Source organism: Daktulosphaira vitifoliae, unplaced genomic scaffold (assembly GCF_025091365.1).
Source record: "Daktulosphaira vitifoliae isolate Bord-2020 unplaced genomic scaffold, ASM2509136v1 Scaffold_2, whole genome shotgun sequence".
NCBI classification, from domain to species: Eukaryota; Metazoa; Arthropoda; class Insecta; order Hemiptera; family Phylloxeridae; genus Daktulosphaira; species Daktulosphaira vitifoliae.
The window spans coordinates 525,434-545,754 of NW_026099573.1; the positions used below are offsets into that span (position 1 = coordinate 525,434).

The following is a 20,321-nucleotide window of genomic DNA, read 5'->3' on the forward strand; positions in this document are numbered from 1 at the left end:
CAATGAGAAATGTACTCATCAATTCGATGACAGTTTCGTGGTTTTTAGTTTTCAGTTTTTAAAATAGATGCTACATTAAAGTTACTCATAATATATTTTTTAAACTATAAATATTCATATAAATTATAACGTAAGTGTGTGTGATAAGAATTATAAAACGATTTGTTTTAATTTGTTTCAAATTATACAATGGTCTTACAGTATACTAGTACAGGTAAATATATTTGTTCACTCTTTAAATTAAAGTCATAACCTAAAAAATGTTTTAAATGTATTTTGAAATCATTTTAAATCAGTTTATTACAATGAAACACTGGGTCATATAGACTATTTATAATTTACTTAACTTGGATTTGCTATAAATTTGGTAAATTATTGTATTTTTACCGATTGTATATTTTTTAAAAAGTTAAGTTTTATATCAAAACGTCAGTAAAATGAAGTACATGATCTTAGTACATTTTAAATATAGTTTTTATTATATATATATTTATATATATGTACATATTTATGTTTCATATTTAAATTTTCTATTTTTTAATTATTAATAATTTAAAACTTAAGGGTTCAGCCTGGATTAGTGGGTGGAAACTATGTTTCACGCATGGGGTCCTGGGTTGGATCTCAAGGGTGCCAACGAGATTTTTCTTGTGATTTTCTTATTGGTGTTGGTATCTGGTCTTTGGTGCAAATGTCCATTATTAATTGTTTAATCCATTGTTAAACCCAACCTAGCCAAGAACCATCTTTGACTCCCTCACGTGAGAAGAGGGCCTCTACCCTCTGTAACATGTTAAGTTCAGGAAATAGAAAGATGTAAAATCTGATTGTTAAGAATTTAAAACTATAGTGTAACTAAGTATTTGTCTTGTTAAAAGTCAAAATCATTTTTTTTACAGTAGTTGATCCACCAGCAATACTTATTCGCGGGGCTGATAGCCATGAGAGTAAGTATTTAGTACAGTGATAACAAGAATTAAATACTAAATTTTAAAATTTTTCCTAATTTGTTATTAATATTGTTAGTTAATTTATAATAATATTATTATAAATTTTGTTTTTAGCTTCGATGCGATGCTGAGAAGGTATTAATTTTACCATGATGTGTTTTTTTTTTGTGTCTGTTGCCACTTTTTCTTAGCTCTCACTGGACCGATTTCTTTCAACAATACGTCAAAAGATCACAAATCGTATCTAGTTGAAGACATTACCCTTAAAAATTGAAAAATTTTCCCTCATTCCCCGCCAATGGGGGAAATATGCAAAAAAATTACAAATTTAAAAATCGCTAATTTTCGAAATTTTTTCACATTTTTTTCTTAAAACTTCCATAACTTTTTGAAAAATCAACAAATTAACATAATTTTTTTTTATACTAAAACCTTAGATATTTCCCTTTCATTTGATATCATTTTTTTGAAAATCTAACACTTAACCTGCTCATTAGGGGGGAATTAAAATAGCAACTTTTTTACAAAAACTAACTTTTTCAACTTAATTTTAGAAAATGTTCCGGAAATACTGCGTCCTTTAAATATATATCAAATTAAAGCTTATGTCATGTACTATAAAATTTAAAAAAAAATTTGTCCTGACGACCTATCTTCTATGTGTAAATGGCTACTGTATTCAAAAATATGCTATTTTTGTGTTCTGGGTTTTTATTTTAAAATATCTTATAAGGGCAATACATTGCCCTATTTTTTTATAATAGGCTAAATTGAATAACTTTTTTTTATGGGTTTTTTTAGATATATAATCATTAAAATTAATTAAATTCTGAATATTTCCATTGTAGAATCTTTTTAAACACCATAAGTTAATTAGAAATGATTACTATGATTTTTATTTAAGTGATCTATTACGATAAAAATGTAAAAAAATCTAACTTATCTGATAAATATACTGTAAATAGTAATTATAAAATTTGCTGACAGCATATTATTCTTAACAATTTCATTTTTATCTATTTAATAATGTCAATTTCAAACTTGCAAATTGAGCTACTTGTTATGGTAATAAATTCATTTTTTTTTTAAATAAAACTTTCATTTTAAGGGACAATAAAAAGTAGGTTCAAAATTATTACTTTAAACATATTAAAAATCAAAATCAATAATAATTTGAAAACAATTAATTTTAAAAATTATATAATATATAATTAAAAGAATTACTAATCTGGGTATAATTAAGGAAATAGAAGTTGATGTTGCTTTTGTAATTATCCATCAATTTTTTAAAATGAAACACTATCTACAGATTTGCATCGAAGCATTTCTTATGATAGTGATTTTAATCACTGTCAGATTAAATCTATACTGGACCCAACTATTTTTTATTTTTATTCAAATGTTTTAAATTTTATTAAATAATTTATTGTTTAATTATAAGGTAAAAATTTTTTTAACTTGCGTAAAGTTTTATTATATTTTATTAATTATTATTTATATTATATTACATGATTTCAAATATAAATGAATCGGTCATGGTGTCAGTATGTGTTTTAGGGTGATGATAGTAATATTGTTCTCAAAATTTCTATATGTGCATTTTTTGTAACTTTTTGAGTTTTATATGTTTTAGTTTTTAATTAAACATATTTTAAATTTTAAGTAATACTAGCCACAAATTATTCATTTTTATTATAATGCATAAGTAATTAGATGTTTTTCATTTTACTTGATTTTTTCAATAATCACTTAAAACTTTAATTCAAATTCTGATTGTATTATTGACAAAGATAATAAGACATTCTTTTTTTATTTATTAAAAAAAATTTGATGGTACAATTTAGAATTATCCAAAATTACAATGATGATAAGTTTTATTTTTGTAAATAACAATTTTCTATGTAATCTAACCAAGAAATCTTTATACATTATTCCCACATTTTTATAAATTACATTTTAATTAAATATTGTCTTAATTGTATTGATGATGCTTGGGAAAAACTATCTAAATCAAAATAAATTAAAAATAAGTATATTAATTTTTGACTTGAATAGTTTTTATCCCGAGTACTGCCAATATGGTGTATTTAATAATACACTATATTGGCACTATATATAAACACCTTTTTGTTTTAAACAACCATTTTTTATATGCTATTTAAAACAATTGTTTTAGATAATTTAAATAAAACAATGTTTGATAAATTTAAATGTTTATAACATGTTTTAATTGTGGAATTTTTAAACAAAATGTTTTAAATATATCAACTTTATGAAACAGTTAATTCAATATAAAGTGAAAACTAAAAATATTAATAAACAACTGTAATTTTTTGGGATATTTCTTTTTATTATGGGAATTAAGAGACGTTTTTCAAAATTATTGCTTCAATATTTTCAGTTAGATATGTTTTGTTACCATTTGACATTTGACTATTGTAGCGCAATATCGAACCTGTAATGTATACTGACAAAAAAAAAACAATACCATAGAATAAAACCAATAGCTTTTTAACAATGCATTGAAACTATTGGAAAACAATAAATTAAACAATATTGTTATTATAATATAATAAAATAAAATAATATTATAATTTAATAAACATTATAAAGAAAACCAGACAGATTTTATACCATATGGATTACAATGAAAAATATCTATAGTGATTGAATTTCTGATGTACTGATATACAATATCATATGATAATAAGTAATTATTATTATTTTGGTTTAAAAAAGGTGTTCTAATAAAAGGTTCTTTATTTCAAATGTTATTCAAATTCATTTTTTATAATAAGGGTAAACATTATATTTTATATTTATAAGTTTTTGAATAAGAATATCATGTCCAAATATAATTACAATGGATGTATGTGAAAAAAAAAATTATAATTAATATTTTTAAATTAAGTGCTTGGTTTTTTATTCAATAAAAGCACTAGTTTATTATTGTATTCATAAATTAATAAACAAAATATTTTTCTATTTAATAATTTCTATATAGTAAAACATTTTTGTTGCAAAAAAATTAATCTATAATTTTTTTTTCTTAATCATTTTACAATTTTTAAGTATAACCATATATAATATTTTAAACAACATTTTTTATTTTTATGAATGTTAAATAAGCGGTTATTAAATATTTAACATGTGTTTTTGTTGCTTTTTAAAATTAGACTACCAAGACTTAATTGTTTTTTATAAAGTATTATTACAATCTTCTTTTTTTAATTTTAGATGATGAATTAATAGAAAATATGTTACCTGAGGATGTATGGTTCCATGTTGAAGATATGTCATCTGCTCATGTTTACTTAAGATTAAAAGAGGTACTGATTTATTTGATGTATTAAACACTTAAAAAAAATTGTAACTAAAATAAAATTAATATTGAATCACACCTAAAATTAACTGAAACAATTAACCTTAAATGTTTTGATAAAACCATGACTTGAAACGTTTTTCAGAACATTATGATTATAAAGTTATAATTACCAAAAAAAAAAATTATAATTGTAAAAAAAAAAACAAATTATGAGTAACGAAAAAGGTATATTAACAATATGATATATATATATTGGGGTGGACCTTATTTATACTTTGTGATCTTTTTTTTAACAAATTTGATGCCAAGTGATCGGAATTTTGTTCTATATAGCATATAAAAAATATTGGTGAATTTTGAGCATTTAGGTTCAAGTGCCTCAAAGAGGAAATTGACAAAAAGATTTAGGAGTTTAGTTTTTTGTATATATCATTTTAATTATTATAAATAGAAAAAATTCTATAGAATTAATAATGTAGTAAACAATGAGTAGTGTATCCAAAAGCATATAGTGTTTTGTAAAACATAATAATATGTCGTGAAATATTATCAATATATATCTTATAGGTAATGTGTGTAGTGAAATTACTGGTAATAAATTACCCTCGAACAGAGATTGCCTATGGTTTTAGCTTCAATGCGAAGCTGAGAAGGTATTGGTTTTACTATGATGTGTTTTTTTTTTTTTTGTGTCTTACCACTTTTTCTCAGCTCTCACCGAACGGATTTCTTTTAATGATACGTCAAAAGATCACAAATCGTATTTAGTCGAAGACATTACCCTTAAAAAATGAAAAAATTTCCCTCGTTCCCCGTAAATGGGGGAAACCTCCAAAAAAATTACAAATTTAAAAATCGCTAATTTTCGAAATTTTTTCAATTTTTTTTACTAAAAACTGCCGTAATATTTTCAAAAATGAACATATCAATATAATTTTTTTTTTTATAGATGCTTGATGTCTTTATCTATCATTTGGTATATTTTTTTTGTAAATTTGACCCTTTATCTGCCCACAGGGGGGGGATTTAAAACAACTTTTTCACAAAAAATTAACTTTTTCAACTTAACTTTTGAAAATGTTCCGGAAGGTCTAACACTTTTATATATATCTTAAATTAAAGCTTATGTGATATACTTTATAATGGTAAAAAAAAATTTGACCTCTGGACTTGTCTTCGTGTTGAAAATGGCTACCAAATGCTATTTTTGTGTGAAAATTCTCGATTTTATAATTTACATTTTTTACTTAAAAGTGCTATAACTTATTGAAAAGTGTATGGATCAACACAATTTTTCATGAGAAATAATATTTTTTAATAATCCCTTTTTCATTCGACATATTTTATCTTAATCAAGATATTAATAAAGAACTAGCAGATCATGTAGCTTTTGGAATAATACACCAATTTTTTTAAAATTAAACACAATCTAAAAATTTACATCGAAGCGTTTATTTTTGATAGTGATTTTAATCACTGTCAGATATCATTATACTTGATCCAACTATACCATGGCATCACTGTGCCACGACCCCCCTATGCTGGGTTTTTTATTTTATAATATGTGCAACTATAAATTAAATTTGCATGACAGTTCTATTCATGTTCACAATCAATGTTCATTATTTTGGGATAAGGCAAGTATACCTATATTTGACTATTGTAATATTATTAAAAAGATTAAAAATTTATATGAAATTTGGCGAGGATAGATAAAAACAAACAGAAAAAGTAAAACTCAAAAGAAAATTGAGATTGATTTTGAAAATTCACTGAATGATTTTATTTGATATTTGAATACAATGAACTGAATTAAAAACTAAGAAGACGGGCAATTTCTTATTCTTCAAAGACAAAAACACACATATTTTTATACTCTAAATTAACAGCTACATCTGGTTCAGATATCACTGTTTTTAAAATAATTTAAAAACGGGTGAAATGAAATTGATCAAACAACTTTTTGTATATTTTCTAGTGATATAGAGCTCAAAAACACATTGAAAAGTGTAGCAGATTATATTTTGAAGTTCTGTACAAAAACTTTAAATGGAAATCTACCAAGAGATGACTTCAGAGAGTTTTTGGAGTTGGTAATTATATTTTTAAGTTGGATACCATTTAAAGGCATTAATTTTCAAAAACCAAGCGCTTACTATTTGGTTATATAGATGTGTAAAGTTATTTATTGTCTCAAAATGTTCTTGTTCCAAAAACAATGTCGTCATTCTATTTGAATTAAAATCTTTAAAAATAATATGTTGTTTTGATATAAAATTTTGGTTTATGGTACCTAATTCTATTAAAGATCCGTATAATATTTTATTTTTAAAAGCTCTTGATGAATACAGATCTGATGATGCACATGTAACTGAATTAATTATCAAAAAATGTGTAAACCATTTATGGTAACTTGGAGAGGAAACTTCAATATTATCTATTTTTGACGATTGTATTTATTTAATTATAAAGAGATGAATGGCCAACCAAATTGTGGGCTACATTAATGACGAAAAAGATGTAAAATTTGAAGGGGAATCACAAAAAAAATTAATTTTAAAAACCAACAACGTTAGAGATTTTTTAAACAAGTACCTCCATTTTAATTTACTATCGCCAAATTCAAAACAACTTTTCCAAAGGTTTCAAATCAACACTACATTTTTAAATGAAAAACCAGAATGTTGGAGCACAAATGAGCATTATATCAATGGACAAATTTGTAAAGGCTTAGCGGTAGTTAACAATACAGCAAAACGAGGATTAAAGATGATAGAGGAATTAAATACAAAATTTACTAAAAATGAAAATCAAAAACAATCACTTCACACATAATTATTTAGAATTCAGTTATTATTATATTCTCTATTATTATCCATTTATTAATATTTAATTTATTATATAGGTTGTTTGAGAGTACAGGAAAAAATATCAAACATTCTCTAAAGCCAGTTTAGTAAACAATTTTTCACTACAATAAACTTTAGTTTTAATATTAGATTTTAACAACAAAATACATTCAAATTTTTTTTTAATTTTTACACTGAAATTGTAGTACTCAAAAAATTATGTTATTATCTTTTTTTTTGAAAATATTTTTGTATTCGCAATATTTATAAAGATAAACATTAGATCAAAAAATTCTGTTTTCACAAAAAACAAAATTAAACAGTTTTTATTAGTTAAACGTCAAACAATCAATGTTACAAAAATTTTATAAAGACCTTTTTTCTTTACATAATTGTTTACTACATTATTAATTCTGTAGAATTTTTTCTATCTTTAATAATTAAAATGATAGAAACAAAAAACAAAACTCCTAAATCTTTTTGTCAATTTCCTCTTTGAGGCACTTGAAGGGGTCGACCTAAGGCACTGAAAATTCACCAATTTCTGTATGTTATATAGAACGAAATTCTGATCACTTGGTATCTAATTTATTTAAAAAAAAAATCACAAAGTATAAATAAAGACCACCCTAATGCATACATAAATATATATGACAACAAATGAAATAAAACAAAAATCATAACTAAACAGAAAATGAAAAAATTTTATGATTTGTTACAACTTATAAGTTACAATGAATTTAGGGGAAATATAACTACGAAAAATACAGTGTTTTTTTTAACATAAAACCTATGATTGAAATTCTTACATGTAAGTAATGATAGGTTAATTTATTATAAGGTAAAAAGTTATCAATATAAACGTATAATGTAATAATATTGTTTATAAATGATTTTGATTTAAGCCCTATTGAGAACCACTTAGTTTGACAGTAAAAAACTGGATTTTCAAATATATTCAATTTTGAATTTCGCCATTATACTTTTGGGTGTAATATTACTATATACAGTTTTTCATGTTTTATAGTGATTCAGTATTAAATATTTCTTTATAACTCACAATGATAGTCTAAGCACAAGGTAGGACCTTTTAATAATTTTAAAGTAATTATAAATCTGACAATAATTTTTTTAGCAAATTTTTTTTGTTTTATCTGAAAACACATGCAAATTACTTTAAATTACTAATTTTTATTAAAAGGAAAAAAATATTTTTTGAGACATATTTGTAATGTAAACGTAACAAAAAGCTAAATTAATTCTATCTTGCGTGATAGATTGATGGGCATTTGATTTAGCTTTTATTTATAATAAAAAATAACTTCACACAAATATAAGATTTTATAAAAATTCAGTGGTCAGTTGAACTTTTCCACTGTCTCTCTGTGCTTTGGTAAGGTTGTGTTTACATAAAAAAAAAAAAGAGGCTGAGCATGTATCAAATGTTTTAGAAGAACCCTGGAGTTTGCTTGTTAAATTATCTATACAGTATTGAATATTTACACTTCCATTCCCATGTAATACAACAAAAGTACTAATTATATTAATATAAATAATATATACAGACACTATACAAAATTCAAATTGCAACAGTATATTATATATATATATACTGGTTATTTTATATAATAAAAATGAATGACAATGCCATTATAGTTGTATATGTGACATGATATTTTTTTCTGGCTTACTTGTATAGATGTACTTTTGGTGATTGATGTTGTTGTACTGTTATAGTAGCAATGTAATTCTTGATTTATCTATCATTTAGTACTTTTTAAATTTATTCTATATTTTTTAAAATGGTTCTCATATCATAAAATATTAGCTTGCATATTTAATTAACTTATACTACAGAAAATAACAAGTTGATTACAATTAATCAACTTATTTTAGAAGATAAAAATGTTTTTATAGCTGAGAGAAGATGCATTACCGAGAAATATCTAATGATAAAAATAATCACGATCTGTGCTTCATTTCTAGTCTATATTATAAAGTGTTTATATTTTAAATAAATTCTCAAACACTGGNTGTATCAAATGTTTTAGAAGAACCCTGGAGTTTGCTTGTTAAATTATCTATACAGTATTGAATATTTACACTTCCATTCCCATTATTTTAAATAAATTCTCAAACACTGGTTTAAATGTTAATTACCTGCCTTTTTTTTTAACTAGTTAATTATCCAATATTTAAACTAGTTAAATATGTATGTTGCCAATTAAAAAAAATCAATTAAAAACTATTATTATGCTTGAGAAGTGAATAATTACTTAAGTTACTCAAGTGAATTATTATATATAATTAAAAAAAGCCAAAATTATTTTTAGTATTTAGACTTATATCTTAATTTTTAAAAAACTGAATATCATAGAATCAAACCTTAGAAGATATTCCAGAAAAATTGTTGCAAGATGCTTGCCAATTGGTTAAAGCCAATAGTATTAAAGGATGTAAAATGCATGAAGTCTCTGTAGTTTATACAATGTGGTCAAACCTAAAAAAACTCCCTGGAATGAAGCCTGGAGAAGTGTCATTTCATAACTCAAATGTTGTAAGAAAACTGTATTATACTTTATATAATAATTATTAAAGGGTGGTCTTTATTTGATCAACTTTAAAATATCAAATGGGAGAAATCCATATTTTGTTTCATTTGGTAAAAAAATGTTTTTCATAAATTTTAAGTATTCTAGATCAACCCCCCTTTACGTGTCTCAAAGGGTTAGAAATATAGTATTTTGCATGTATCTTTTCAAATAATAAGATGACGAATAAATTATAGAATCAATCTTGTAGGCACGTGATTGATCTAGAATACTCATTATTTACAAAAAAAAAATTTTTACCACTTTTTTTAAAGTTGGTCAAAAAAGGACTTTCCTATAAAAATATTACTACTACTACTTTTATGTAATTTTGCTAGCTACCTGATTCTCGATTGATATATAATTATTGGAAAGTTAATTAATTATTGTTTGAATGTATTTTAAAGTAATCAGATATTATCTACTTGCTTATATTCACTAAAAGGACACTGTATAAGTTCTGCAAAGATCTTATATCAAAAACATTATAATAGTTTTGTTTAAATATAATTTTTTTTTAATTTTATGTAAAAGTGAAAAATTAAGTTTTACTATGACGTAATTTCTTTGTATCATATATTACAAATATTCGGTGATTCATATAATATAGCAGTGTATCATATTGATCTTCATGCTTAAATATTATTTTAACTGTACAAATGTACAGTAGAATATGTCACATTAGTAAATGACAAGAATTTTAAATTTATTACAATTTCATAACACAAGCAATAAATATAATGCCTAATGGGTAGAAACATATGTTTTGTCCCACAGTGTCCTGGGTTTGATACAGTGGGATCTATCTCCCGGGAATATTTGAAAACATATAACGCATATATAATATAAAACATATATTTATTGCTTGTAAAACAAGCAATATATATGAATCTATATAAACAATTCTGTTTGTATGAAATTAAAAGTTAAAGATTACAAACTGTCATAATATAGAATTCTTTAATTTATAATGCAAAAAATAAAGTTTTTGTAAAGTAATCTGTACTAATATTTGATTATTTAATTAGAATAAATTTTTTTCTATAATGTTATATTAAAAAAAATCAAATGAAAAAACCCAGCACAGTGAGGTCGCGGCACAGTGTGACGTAGCAAAGTTGGATCAAGTATAATGATATCTGACAGTGATTAAAATCACTATCAAAAAAAAAAACGCTTCGATGCAAATCTTTAGATAGTGTTTAATTTTAAAAAATTGGTGTATTATTCCAAAAGCTACATGATCTGCTAGTTCTTTATTAATATCTTGATTAAGATAAAATATGTCGAATGAAAAAGGGATTATTAAAAAATATTATTTCTCATAAAAAAATAGTGTTGATCCATACACTTTTCAATAAGTTATAGCACTTTAAAGTAAAAAATGTAAATTATAAAATCGAAAATTTTCACACAAAAATAGCATACGGTAGCCATTTTCATCGTGAAGATAACATAAAGTCCGAAATTTTTTTTTACCATTATAAAGTATATTACATTAACTTTAATTTAAGATATATATAAAAGTGTCAGACTTTCCGGAACACTTTCAAAAGTTAAGTTGAAAAAGTTGTCATTTTAAATCTTTCCCTGTGAGCAGGTTAAGAGTCAAATTTACAAAAAAAATATACCTAATGATATTATGCATCTATTAAAAAATATATATATTGATTTGTTCATTTTTGAAAATGTTATGGCAGTTTTAAGTAAAAAAAAATTGAAAAAATTTTGAAAATTTGTAATTTTTTTTAGTTTTTCTCCTTTTACGGGGAACGAGGGAAATTTTTTCAATTTTTGAGGGTAATGACTTCGACTAGATACAATTTGTGATCTTTTGACGTATCATTGAAAGAAATCGGTTCAGCGAGAGCTGAGAAAAAGTGNCCATTATAAAGTATATTACATTAACTTTAATTTAAGATATATATAAAAGTGTCAGACTTTCCGGAACACTTTCAAAAGTTAAGTTGAAAAAGTTGTCATTTTAAATCTTTCCCTGTGAGCAGGTTAAGAGTCAAATTTACAAAAAAAATATACCTAATGATATTATGCATCTATTAAAAAAAATATATATTGATTTGTTCATTTTTGAAAATGTTATGGCAATTTTAAGTAAAAAAAAATTGAAAAAATTTTGAAAATTTGTAATTTTTTTTAGTTTTCCTCCTTTTACGGGGAACGAGGGAAATTTTTTCAATTTTTGAAGGTAATGACTTCGACTAGATACAATTTGTGATCTTTTAACGTATCATTGAAAGAAATCGGTTCAACGAGAGCTGAGAAAAAGTAACAGACACAAAGAAAAAAAAACACATCATAGTAAAACCAATACCTTCCCAGCTTCGCATCGAAGCTAAAAAACTGATATCAAAATTATTAGCCAATATCAAATATTGAATTGCATTTATGCCTACCCCTAATTATAGTCCTACACAGACTAATAGACTAACAAATTTTAAGAATTTAATACTATACTTAAAAGCTTATTTTAGCTTCGATGCGAAGCGGAGAAGGTATTAATTTTACTATGATGTGTTTTTTTTTTTTTTTTTTTTTTTTTTTTTTTATGTCTGTTGCCACTTTTTCTTAGCTCTCACTGGACCGATTTCTTTCAAAAATACGTCAAAAGATCACAAATAGTATCTAGTTGAAGACATAACCCTTAAAAATTGAAAAAAATTCCCTCATTCCCCGCAAATGAGGGAAATATGCAAAAAAATTACAAATTTAAAAATCGCTAATTTTCGAAATTTTTTCACATTTTTTTCTTAAAACTTCCATAACTTTTTGAAAAATGAACATATCAATATAATTTTTTTTTTTTATACTAAAACCTTAGATATTTACCTTTCATTTGATATCATTTTTTTGAAAATCTATCACTTAATCCCCCCTAATGAGCGGATTTAAAATAGCAACTTTTTTACAAAAATTAACTTTTTCAACTTAATTTTTGAAAATGTTCCGGAAATAATGCGTCCTTTAAATATATATCAAATTAAAGCTTATTTTATGTACTATAAAATGAAAAAAAAAANATACGTCAAAAGATCACAAATCGTATCTAGTTGAAGACATTACCCTTAAAAATTGAAAAAAATTCCCTCATTCCCCGCAAATGAGGGAAATATGCAAAAAAATTACAAATTTAAAAATCGCTAATTTTCGAAATTTTTTCACATTTTTTTCTTAAAACTTCCATAACTTTTTGAAAAATGAACATATCAATATAATTTTTTTTTTTTATACTAAAACCTTAGATATTTACCTTTCATTTGATATCATTTTTTTCAAAATCTATCACTTAATCCCCCCTAATGAGCGGATTTAAAATAGCAACTTTTTTACAAAAATTAACTTTCTCAACTTAATTTTTGAAAATGTTCCGGAAATACTGCGTCCTTTAAATATATATCAAATTAAAGCTTATTTTATGTACTAGAAAATGACGACCTATCTTCTATGCGCAAATGGCTTCTTCTACATTTAAACGGCTGCCGTAGTTAAAAAAACACTATTTTTGTGTTAAAATTTTCGATTTTCGATTTTAAATTTTCAACTTAAAAATGCTATAACTTTTTGAAAAATGTATATATCAGCACAAATTTTTTTTTTCTAAATACATTATAAGTACATCTTTCATTTGACATACTTTTTATTAAAATTGGACAATTTCCCCTTATATAGGGGGCGTTCAAAACTTAAAATATTGTAAAAAACATAGATCTTTTTCAACTGAACTTTTGAAAATGTTCCGGAAATACTGCGTCCTTTAAACATATATCAAATCAAAGGTTATGTTATATACTATCAAATGAAAAAAAAAAATTTGTCCCGACATCTTATCTTCTATGTGCAAATGGCTGTCGAAAATTTAAAAAAAAATGTAATGTTTGCGATAAAAATTACATTTTATCGGGATGTTTTTTGTACTTAAAACTGCCATAACTTTTTCAAAAATGAACAAATAAAAATAATATTTTTTTGTATTGAAACCTTAGATATTTCCCTTTCATTTGATATAATTTTTTTTGAAAATCTAACACTTATTCTGCTCACTGGGGGGATTTAAAATAGTAACTTTTTTACAAAAAATAACTTTTTCAACTTAATTTTTGAAAATGTTCCGGAAATACTGCGTCCTTTAAACATATATCAAATCAAAGGTTATATTATATACTATCAAATGAAAAAAAAAAATTTGTCCCGACGACCTATCTTCTATGCGCAAATGGCTTCCATATTCAAAAATATGCTATTTTAACAATTTTTTTTTTTTAAATTAAACACTATCTACAGATTTGCATCGAAGCGTTTTTTATGATAATGATTTTAATCACTGTCAGATTAAATCTATACTGAACCCAACTATGCAATGTCTCCAGTATGCCGCGACCCCACTGTGCTACCGTTTTTTTATTTTTATTGTTGATACAAAATAAAGTGTTATATTTGAAATATTTATTTTTAAGTTTAACCTAATTCACCTAAACATTTAATTTTGTTCTAATTCATATATATATATAATGTTTGAAAAGTGAAGTTATCTTGCTTTGCACAGTACCCTTCAATTACTTTTCATGTTTTTAAATCTGACTAGTAATAATAACCTAATACATTTTACTAAAAATGTTAAAATAGCCGTTTTTTAGATATTTTAATGTTATTGGATTAATAACAGTTTTAAGACAAGTATTTATTGAGTTACAAACATTTCAATACAGTGAGCGGGTATAGCTCGTACTGGTGTATATTTATAATGTATACTCCGACGAGGCTAGTTATTTAAGATTGTCAAAAGCTGATAGGAAATCTTGTTTAGTGATACACTTTTCCATTTTACAGAGACGATGACTTATTAAAAATTTTTCTTTTTTTAAATGCTAGGTAAAAAAAATGATTGTTAAAAAGGATAAAGCTGTAGTTAATCGATTGAATAAAACAGAAAAAAGTGGCGTTCAAATGGATTATGATGGTGATAGATCAGCTAGAGAACGTCGTGAAGCAGATAGAAAGAAAGCTGAACGAAAAATCCAATTAGAAAATAAACGTGAAGAAGAAAAACGTAAACTAGAAGCAGCTGAACTGAGGTAACTAAAATAATTTATTCATTAGAATTTACTGAGCTATAATAAGATAATTGAAGTGTTTCGCCAACTGACTTCTATGAGTATATTATATTACTCTTGCATGTTTTTTGTGGATCATATTACCTTACATGTATAGTAGAGTGGTTCTTTAATGTATAGGTATTTTTTTCAGTCTTCCCCTACTAAGTAGATTTCAATAGGTATAAAAAAATGTGTATAAAATTTTATGTCGATTAATTAAGTCTAATCCGTGCCCCCGACCGCAAAAATTATGAAACGTGTTTTATTAAATGACATTTTTTTAAAGTTCTTTACCAATATTTCATTGAAAATATTTATAAGGATATTAAGGGCTGTAATATATAATTTAACCTAATATAACTGTTATATTATGTTTTTATTTAATAATTGTAAAATTCTTTAGAATAATTGGTTAAAAAACACTAAAAATCATTGATTATATAACACCAAAACAATAAATATTTATTCTAAGTTACCTACTAATCAGTTGTTCTATTATATGAAATTTTAGGATAATACTTAAACATAAACAAGAATCATGAGTGGTAAATAAATAATACCTTATAAGCAGTAATATAAATGTATAACTTTATTACTATTTAATGTCACAAACTATTAGTGTGCTATTGTCAATATTATTATATTTACTAAAATAATATGTAAAACAGTCTAAGTTACTATTTTTCAATATGGCTTTAATATCAACATAAATATAATCCTTCCTGATTAAGACAAAAATTTTTTAATCGAATGTGACTAAAATCAAATTATTGGAAGTAAATTACCTTTAAAAAGATAATTATTACGTGTATTATTTTTCAATGTGCGTAAAGTCAAACTTAACTTATATGAAAGTGTTAAACTTATTATAAAAGAGATCACTGTATTTTGGCAAAACCATGAATTAGTACTGTTAACAGTGCAAAATATATCTGCTCTAAATTCCGATATTGATATTGAGGATACTGACAAATTAATAGATATTGTTGAAAAAATATCTGAATGCCAAGAACTTTCTGCGCCCCAATTCTAAAGTTAAAAACATTTAATAACACCGAAACTTGCAAGTGCATTGGATGGTGTAAAATAAGTAATCGCGATGCAGTTCATTTATTGTCTGCAGCTGCTGAAGCTTTTGATGTTGACGTAAATAATTTAATCATGAATCGAACTTCTATTAATCAACTATGTCTATGCTTACGAAAGGAAAGAGCAAATAATTTTCAAAAAGAATTTGATACATCACTAGTAGACCCTGTTGTTGTTCATAGGGATGAAAAGATCCTCCCAGATTTAACAGCTAAAGAACTTGTTGATCGTTTACCAGTAACTGTGTCTTTTATAAATTCGGAATAACTTTTAAGTGTATCAAAGCTTGTTATACTCGGAACTGGTCAAAATCAAACAGAAGCGGTGTTTCAAGCACCTGAGGAATAGGCACTTATCGAAAATGTTCAAGCTGTATATTGTGATACAACAGCTTTGAACACGTACGTTCGTCTAAAAGGGGCGTGTATAATTTTTGAACAGTTATTAGAACGTGTTGTTATTTATTTTACCTGTAGGCATCATATTTATAAAATCATACTGAAAGCTGCATATGATATAAATTCTGTCGTTTCGTCTGGTTCAGATGTTTATATTTTTAAACAGTTTCAACAATTTTGGCCAATAGTTAATATTAATGATTTAAAAACTGAACTAGATGATATAATAGGCAGTGAAAAATTAAATGATGTTAGCTTTTTATATGGATTAATTTTTATGCATATTTTTATATGAATAAGTTGTAATGAAATATAAATTAAGAACTGAAAAAAAACATGGTTAATTCAGCAAAAAAGTGTTCTTCGACTTTAATGGCACGGTTTTAACCAATTGACTCCAAGTTTGTACACTTTTTTTTTTATACATATATGAACCGATTTTGGTGGGTAAGACTGATAAAAATTTAATATTGAACATTAAGGACCACTCTAATGTATAGAGGTAAAAATAAACGATAATATTAGGTTTTTATAAATAAATGAGATTAAATGTACTAAAACATCTTGATTGACTAATATAACAATAGTGCACTTAATATGTAAGGTTAATAAGGACACGTAATATCAATATTCTTCTTTTTCTTCACCTTTATCCCAATTACTTGGGGTCGGCTTCTCTCTTATTCTAAACTTCCATTTGACATGATTTCTCACATCATCTACGTATATATTAGCCGTCCTCGCATTAAACAACATTTCTCCATCTATCTTTTGGTTTCCCTCCAACCTCTTCTTCCTTAAACATTCATTTTTATAACTGTTCTTACAGTTTTCGGTTCCTTTCTCCTCATAACACGACCAAACCATCTAAGTCTATTTTCTCTCATCGTATCCACGATTCACACTATTACACCTATACTCTTTTCTTATATGTTCATACCTTATCCTATCTATCTATCTATCTATCTATATATATATATAAGACGTCCTACTAGGATGTACCTACTAGAATATATATTCAAAAATTCATGTCACTCTAGTGAAATAAAATATTTCTTTGGCTTTCGAGTTTTTGATATCTTCTTTTTCGGTAAAAGTTTTTCTCAGATGTTTAGATCTTAATATGACCAGGGTGTTATATTCACAATGAATCTTCCTTTTCTGTTCCACACTTTCTGCACAGTGATGATTCTGTTCCGGTAATAGCTACAGTAGCTATTCTATGATGCGTTTTTTCCTTAACCACATTTGGCATGAATAATGTCCTACACCATTGTTAGTTAAATTCTTCGTAAAGCATTTAAATTATATTAATTTGATATTACCTTATTTCTTTTTACAGATCTTATACGTCTATTATGAAAACTGAAAATATGACTGCAAATACTGATTATTCTGGCTATGATTCTGATGATTTTATGTAATTTTATGAAAATTTTCAATTTAAAATTGTATAATAAAAACTTATTATGTTTATTCATAAATAGAGTTGTTAAAATATAGTATTTTATTTTTTTGTTATATCGTATAATACACATATAATACTGTATAATACCGTATAAAACCTTGTGACACCTTAAAATTAGAAAAAAAAAATACATTTTAGAGAGATTATTTTTCATAAAACTCAATAAATAAATGAGTATTTACTGAAAAAGTCTTTAGCAAAATTGATGAAGACAAAATGTTCAAGGAGTAATTAGTTAAAGTACTGAATTAAGATATTTCTCTATCCCTATATGTCTAGAGGATGATTGAGTATCAACTAAGTACCAACTATAGTCAATTTGCAACCAGAAACCACCCATGATGATAAAGTTCTGAGAAATCTGCCCTTTTAAACAAGTATAAATACATAATTGGAATTTTACCACATTAAAAACTTAAAATTTTAATAACATAATAAATAAAATAATAAAACTCACTTTTTCTTAACAAAAACAAATTCTATCCTTTAAATAAACTATTAAAAATTAAAATGTAGCATCTTATAGTAATCTTAAAATCTACAATTGTATTAACATTTTTTACCTTAAAAAAATACCTTAAACCTTATCGCTTATAAATTTTAGTATCACAAACTATTAAGAATTAATTTTTATAAAGTATTTTATAATCTTAATTTGTATTTCCATGACATCATCAAATAGTTAATTTGTTTTATTCTCGTTATCTGAAATGGAGTCACGCATACTTAAACCACCTTCCATTCCTACATTTTCATGATGAGAATTGAAATCAGTGAATTTATTATAATGTTGATCATCACTCACAGTTGCCATTTAAATTTTTAATCTTCAAATCTTTTTCAATTTTTAAATTATGTTTAATGTACACTAGTTTAGATGCTCGATCATTTGTTAATCAGTTTCTTTGAGCTGTAAGAACAAGACCATTCATTGAAAAACTGCGTTCTGTCAATGCAGATGTGGGGGAGCATTCTAATATAGCAATTGCAATGGTTGACATTTTAACTGAAGAACAAATATCCTTCCACCATGTTATACGACTAAATTGTGTTCCATCACTATGAGTCTTTAAACTATCCTAAACAAATGCCTTAGATCATAGCCCACTATTTGAACGATATTCAGCAAGTTCAGACTTGATATCTGGAATATTGAGTTGCTAATGTTCTACCAAGTTGCATATAAATTCTGCAGCATCAATACTTTCATTGTTCTTTAAAAATTCACCTTTTTTTCTTGGGTCTAAAAGATGGCTGGCTAAATAAAATTTTTTAACTGCCATTTGTGTTCTATTTTCTAATTTCTGTAATAATAAAAATTCTTCCTTTTTTATTAGAGTTCAATTTTGAATTTGTTCTTGAATAATATTTCGAACATTATTAAATGCTATTACAACTGTTGATACATTACATTTTTCATTTTCTAAAATAGTAATTCAGTCAGACAGCGACTTTAGAAGATTGTAGACAGTCTCAACATGCACTCAAAACCCGAGTAGCATTATTTTGGTTCACGGTCGGTTCAAGCGATCCATGAGTGCTGGGAGAGTTCAATGTTCAATAATGAACCGTGTAATTTTTTATAAGTTCTAGGAAAATTCAGCGTTCAATAAATAACCGAACAATTTTTAGTAAGTTCTGGGACCGTTCATTGTTCAATAATGTACCTGTTACGTTTTCAAAGTGGACTGTATAAAAAAGGTTCGAATTACTTTTAACTATCTAATTAATAAGCGCGATATAAAACTTTTAACTTAGTTTATATTATTTTGTATACACATGTTTTGCGTGCACGTCGTGCCGTCCTTTTCGACGACGAGACATCGTTCGACTATTTATAACAAAAAAGAAACCGGTACGCACCGGACAAAATGCGCTTATCACTATCCTACATACAAAGTAAAACAACAAAAAAAAAAATGTATCGAACACGCCGGCCACCTTGAAATAACAAATTTCAAAATGACTTATTGAATAAAAAATACATAAATTAAGTAAAATTAAAACTATATTAAAAATATTATTAATTTAAAAAAACTAAAAAATATTAAAAATATTAAACTCAAAAGCCACAAAAAAATTAATGAAAAGTCGCGGATACGTATTTCGGAAACAATGTTACCATTATCAACGCTAAACACATACTGACACTCCGACTAGAAAAAACTCCCTTATATACCCCTAGTGACTTTATCACCTAGTGACGTCATCACTAAGTAATATTATCACATTTTGCCAGTTTACACAAGTTTAATAATGAATTTTTCAGTGGGCCAAGATCCCAATTAATTAAATTGTTTTTATTTTTAAACATTTCTATTGCTTCTCTGATATTAAGTTCTTTGTAATTATCTACGTTTTGAATTAGTTTTATGGTTTTAATGGAGTGATTATGTGTCAATAAATGTTCAGCCACTGGAGATTTCTCAACTTCTTGATTTTTAATATTTCTTAAGTGCTCTTTAAACCTGACCCCTATATTTCTTTTTGTTTGTCCTACGTAACATTTATTACAACTTTCACATTGTATTTTATAAATG

The 20,321-nt window shown here is 25.3% G+C and overlaps 1 protein-coding gene across 1 annotated transcript; it reads left to right on the forward strand.

The window, feature by feature from the left end:
* LOC126897345 (coiled-coil domain-containing protein 25) lies at window positions 1-17,818 on the forward strand. The gene is made up of 6 exons (XM_050670878.1): window positions 1-214; window positions 900-947; window positions 4,188-4,279; window positions 9,502-9,681; window positions 14,603-14,805; window positions 17,656-17,818. Exons 1-6 carry the CDS (start codon window positions 190-192, stop codon window positions 17,735-17,737), a joined length of 630 nt encoding a protein of 209 aa, XP_050526835.1. The 5' UTR covers window positions 1-189; the 3' UTR covers window positions 17,738-17,818.
* Window positions 17,819-20,321: the final 2,503 nt, after the last annotated feature.